At 38.3% G+C, this 6103-nt stretch overlaps 1 protein-coding gene across 2 annotated transcripts in view; it reads left to right on the forward strand.

Annotated features, from left to right (window-relative positions):
• The window catches only part of SLC28A2 (solute carrier family 28 member 2), a 35052-nt gene extending 29162 nt beyond the window's left edge, over nucleotides 1-5890 (forward strand). For both annotated transcript variants that reach the window (XM_086320703.1, XM_086320704.1), the window contains one exon: nucleotides 4312-5890. In XM_086320703.1, coding sequence (XP_086176829.1) covers nucleotides 4312-4432 — 121 coding nt within the window. In that variant the 3' untranslated portion in view covers nucleotides 4433-5890. The remainder of the gene's footprint in view (nucleotides 1-4311) is intronic.
• Nucleotides 5891-6103: the final 213 nt, after the last annotated feature.

The following is a 6103-nucleotide window of genomic DNA, read 5'->3' on the forward strand; positions in this document are numbered from 1 at the left end:
CCCATCCCTGGGATTCTCCAGGCAAGAACACTGGAGTGGGTTGCCATTTCCTTCTCCAATGCATGAAAGTGAAAAGTGAAAGTGAAGTCACGAAGTCGTATCCGACTCTTAGCAACCCCTTGGACTGCAGCCCACCAGGCTCCTCCATCCTACGTATACATATATTTCCTCCATCTTAAACCTCCCTCCCACCCCACCCCAATCCCACCCCTCTAGGTCATTGCAGAGCACTGACCTGAGTTCCCTGTGCTACACAGCAGCTTCCCACTAGCTATTTTACACAGGTGTGTATGTAGTGTGTATATGTCTCTCAGTTAGTCCCACCTTCCCCTGCTGTGTCCACAAGTCCGTTCTCTATGTCTCTGTCTCTATTCCTGCCCTGCAGATATGTTCATCAGTATCATTTGCTAGATTAATATACAATATTTGTTTTTCTGACTGATTTCACTCAGTATGACAGACTCTAGGTTCATTCATGTAACTACAAATGACCCAATTTTGTTCCTTTTAATGCCTGAGTAATATTCCACTGGGAGCTTACTTGGTGGCTCTGTGTGGTAAAGAATCTGCCTGCCAATGCAGGAGCCACAGGCGACGCTGGTTCAATCTGTCCATGGGCTCACAAAAGAGTCAGACATGACTTAGCGACCAAAACAATAGCAGCAGTATTCCATTGTATATATGTATCCCATCTTCTGTTGATGGACATCTAGGTTGCTTCCATGCCCTGGCTTTTGTAAATAGTGCTGCAATGAGCAGTGGGGTACATGTATCTTTTTGAATTAATAGTTTTCTCAGGGTATATGCCTAGTAGTGGGATTATTGGGTCATATAGTTGTTCTATTTTTAATTTTTTAAAGGAACCTCTACATGTTCTCTTTAGTGGCCGTATCAATTTATGTTCCCACCAACACTGCATGAGGGTTCCCTTTTCTCCACACACTCTTCAGCATTTGTTGTTTGTAGATTTTTTGATGATGGCCATTTTGACTAGTTTGAGGTGTTTAACTCGCTGTGGTTTTGATTTGTATTTCTCTAATAATTAGTGATGTTGAGCATCTATTTATGTGTTTGTTGGCCATTTGTATATCTTCTTTGGAGAAATGTCTATTTAGATCTTTCATCCATTTTTTGATTGGGTTCTTTGTTATTTTGATATTGAGTTGTATGAGCTGCGTGTATATTTTGGAGATTAATCCTTTGTCAGTTGTTTCATTTGCAAATATTTTCTTCCATTCTGAGGGTTGTCTTTTCATCTTGTTTATAGTTTTCCTTTGCTGTGCAAAGCTTTTATAAACAGTTTAATTATTTCCCATTTATTTCTGTTTTTATTTTCGTCATTCTAGGAGGTGGATCAAAAAGTATCTTGCAGTGATTTATATCAAAGAGTGTTCTACCTATGTTTTCTGTAAGAGTTTTATAGTATCTGGCCTTACATTTAGGTCTTTAATCCATTTTGAGTTTATTTTTGAGAATGGCGTTCAGTTCAGTTCAGTTCAGTCACTCAGTCGTGTCTGACTCTTTGCGACCCCATGAATCGCAGCACGCCAGGGCTCCCTGTCCATCACCATCTCCCAGAGTTCACTCAAACTCATGTCCATCAAGTCGGTGATGCCATCCAGTCATCTCAGCCTCTGTCGTCCCCTTTTCCTCCTGCCTCAAATCCCTCCCAGCATCAAAGTCTTTTCCAATGAGTCAACTCTTCGCATGAGGTGGTCAAAGTATTGGAGTTTCAGCTTTAGCTCATTCCTTCCAAAGAACACCCAGGGCTGATCTCCTCCAGAATGGACTGGTTGGATCTCCTTGCAGTCCAAGGAACTCTCAAGAGTCTTCTCCAACACCACAGTTCAAAAGCGTCAATTCTTCAGTGCTCAGCCTTCTTCACAGTCCAACTCTCACATCCATACATGACCACTGGAAAAACCATAGCCTTGACTAGACGGACCTTTGTTGGTAAAGTAATGTCTCTGCTTTTTAATATGCTATCTAGGTTGGTCATAACTTTCCTTTCAAGGAGTAAGCGTCTTTTAATTTCATGGCTGCGATCACCATCTGCAGTGATTTTGAACCCCCCAAAAATAAAGTCTGACACTGTTTCCACTGTTTCCCCATCTATTTGAGTGTTGTAATTTCATTCTTTTACATGTAGCTGTCCAGTTTTGCCAGCACCACTTATTGAAGAGGCTGTCTTTTCGCCATTGTCTTTTCTTGCCTCCTTTGTCAAAGATAAGGCAACCACAGGTGTGTGGATTTATCTCTGGAGCTTTCTATCCTGTTCCATTGATCTTACTTCTGTTTTTGTTAGTAATGATTTTTTTTTTTTTTTGGATTTGAAACCCAAAGCAACAAAAACAAAGAAGAGCCAACTGGCACTTCATCAAACTAAAAAGCTTCTGCACAGCAAAAAAAAAAAAAAAAGATGAAAAGTCAACTAACAAAATGGGAGAAAATATTTGCAAAACAAATATCCAGTAAGGAATTAATATACAAAATATACAAGGAACTTATATAGATCAATAGCAACCACCCCCAAATAATCCAATTGAAAAATGAGCAGAGGAATTGAACAGACATTTTTCCAAAGAAGTCACCCAAATGGTCAATGGCCAGCAGGTACACGAAAAGGTGCTTAATATCATCAACTAACAAGGAAATGCAAATAATAACCAAAATGAAGTATCACCTTACACCTATTAGGGTGGCTGTCATAAAGAAGACAGGTGACAACAAATGCTGGCAAGGACATGGAGAAAAGGAAACCCTTTTACACAGTTTGTGGAAATGTAAAATGGTACAGTCACTTGGAGGTTCCTGAAGAAACTAAAAATAGAACTACCATATTATCCAGAAACCTCCTTTCTGGATATGTATCCAAAGGAAACAAAGTCATTGTCTGTACTCCCATGTTCATTGCAGCATTATTATGGCTACTGTTGTAGCCGTGGTATGGAAACAACCTATGTGTCCACTAACAGAAAGATGGATAAATCAAATGTTGTACAAGTATACTGCTAAGTCGCTTCAGTCGTGTCCGACTCTGTGCGACCCCAGAGACGGCAGCCCACCAGGCTCCCCCGTCCCTGGGACTCTCCAGGCAAGAACACTGGAGTGGGTTGCCATTGCCTTCTCCAACGCATGAAAGGGAAAAGTGAAAGTGAAGTCGCTTAGTCGTGTCCAACTCTTCGAGATACAGTGCCATGTTATTCATCCTTAAAAAAGAAAGAAATCCTGGTATTTGCAACAATGTGGATGAACAATTACACTAAGCAAAATAAGCCAGAAAAAGACAAATACTGCATGGTCTCACTTATATGTGAAATATAAAAAAAATGAAATAAAAATTGCATGTACAGAAATGGTGGTTGCCTGTGCCTAACGGCTAGAGGGATAGGGAGAAGCTGGTATAATAGTACAAACTTTCAGATATAAGATAATAGATATGAAATTTTAATGTATCTCATAGTGGCTATAGTTAATACTGTAGCATATAATTGAAATTTTCTAAGAGAGTAGAACTTGTGTTCTCATCATACACACACAAAAGTAAATATGTGAGGTGATGGATGTGTTAATTAACACAATGTTGGGAATCCTTTCACAATATATGCATATGTCAACTGATCACACTGTACACTTTCTATATATTACAACTTTGTTAATTATACCTCAGTAAAGCTGAAACACACATACATATACAACCAAGCCTGAGCTGTTTTCTCTTTTTCCAAACTTTAAACTTTTTATTTTGTATTGGAGTATAGCCTATTAACAATGTTGTGGTAGTCTCAGGTGAACAGAGAAAGGACTCAGCCATACATGTACATATATCCATTCTCCCCCAAACCCTCCTCCCATCCAGACTGGTACATAACTTTGAGCAGAATTCCATGTGCTATACAATAGGTCTTTGTTGGTTATGCTTTTTAAACATAGCAGTGTATACATGACCTTCCCAGTGTTTTCCTTTCTTAAGAGGGAAGTGGCTTTGGAATATCATCTCACTTTTTTGAATAAATTCAATTCTAAATCACATTACAAAGAATAAATTTTGCTTCAGTGATGTTTGGAAAGGACTATGGTTAGGAATTGGAATTGGGCACAGAAGCAGACACATTGTATAGGGTTTCTTGCTAGTACTGTCTTGGGCATGAATGAAAAAATACACTTAATTCTATCCTACTTTCTTGGTCATTGTGATTGGATTCATTAATAGGTTTGTTTTGTTTTCACCAGCTTGGTAGAACGTACTGATACATCTTGTTGCACTGTTTTTATCTGACCCACTGTTATCTCTCTGGTTTTTCATTTCAGTGCTTCTCTGAATGGGACCTACAACCCTCCTTCTTTTTCTGGTCCCTGGGAAGATAAAGAATTCAGTGCTGTCGCACTTTATAACTGCTGTGATCTCTACACAAGTGCTGTCTGTGTCTAAAGCTGGTTCATTTCCATAAAAGTCCTAATCTGGATGGCTTTTTGATGGCAAAGGTATTTATGTACTCAGAGTTCTCATCCTATAACTAATGCACTTTGATCTTTAACAGTAAACATAAAATTTTCATTATTTGGCTGAACCAAATAAGAAATTTCTTACGGGCTCTGTTTGAGCTTAGAGTCAAAATAATAAATATTATCATATCAAAAAATATAAACCTTGCTTCTAGTTGCCATCTTAAGAATTATATGATGTAGTATGCTATAAATGTGGTTTGGTATGTAATGTGTACTGAGGTAAAAAGCTGTATTTCTTGGAGTTCTGTGGATGAGCTGGGTTTATGGTACTAAAGGTATATATGAAAATTATATGAATATTGAACGATAAGATTTTTCTGGTTGTCACACATTTGTAAACCTTAAAACTCCTTAAAATCATTACATAGTAATATTTCCTGTACGCAGACTTATAAGGAATGTCTGTTTTTTAGAGGCCTTTGTTTTGTTTTAGTATTCTGCTTTAGTGCCATTTTGCTTCAAGTTTACTGACTCTTTTAAAATGATGGTTTGCGGGGGAGATGACACTTTTTCCTCCCAGAGGACATTTGTCAATGTCTTGAGGTATAATTAATTGTCACAACTTGGGGGATGCTACTGATGTCTTCTATTGAGTAGAGGCCAGAAATGCTGTTAAACATTCTAGTGTGCACGGTCAGCCTCCACAGCAAAGAATTCTCTGGCCCCAAATGTCAACAGTGCTCAAGTTGAGACACTCTGACTTAGAATATTTCTTATATCTAATATTATTTATAATATTATAGCCTTAAGGAAGAGTTTCAAAAGAATGTAGGAGCTCCTCAAAAAGTTATAAAATAACCATATGGCCCCACAATTCTATTCCTTGGTATACACAAAAGAACTGAACACGGGTGTTGAAACAAGTACGTGCACATGCACGCCCACGGCAGCACTATTCACAACAGTCAGAAGGTGGAAACAGTCCAAATGTCTATCAGTAGCTGAATGGATAAATGAATAGTGTTACGTACATACAATGGAATTTTATTCAGTCATAAAAGTCATGAAGTACTGATGTATCCTACATGGACAAACCTAGAAAACATTATGCTAAGACAAAAAAGCCAGACACAAAGGCTTATTATTATCTGATTCTATTTTGTATGATTCCCTTTATATGAAATATTCAGCATAGATATATCCATGGAGACAGAACACAGATTGGTGGTTGCCAAGGGGAGTTGTGGGGGAGGAGGAGTAGGGAGTTACTGCTTAATGAGTACGCAGTTTTACTGTGGAATGACGGAAATGTTTTGGAACTAGATAGAAATGGTGGTTACACAACATTGTGAATGTACTAAATGTCACTGGTTTGTTCACTTTCAAATGTATAATTTTATGTTATGTGAATTTCCCCTCAATAAATTATATATATACACTATCTGTATGTCCCTTTAGCGAATCTGCCTTCTTCCACTTCACAATTATCTGAGCTCAGAACCTCTTGGCCTTCCTTCTTGTCTCCTTTCCTATCTTCTCTTCCTTATTTTTGGTAAGTACCAGACCGCCTTACCTGTCTCCTGAGAAACCTGTATGAGAGTTAAGAAGCATCAGTTAGAACTGGACATAGAACAATGGACTGGTTCAAAATTGG

The sequence above is a fragment of the Bos grunniens genome, chromosome 10, assembly GCF_055505025.1.
Source record: "Bos grunniens cultivar Pamir isolate PY7600 chromosome 10, Bosgru_T2T1.0, whole genome shotgun sequence".
In the NCBI taxonomy this organism is placed as follows: Eukaryota; Metazoa; Chordata; class Mammalia; order Artiodactyla; family Bovidae; genus Bos; species Bos grunniens.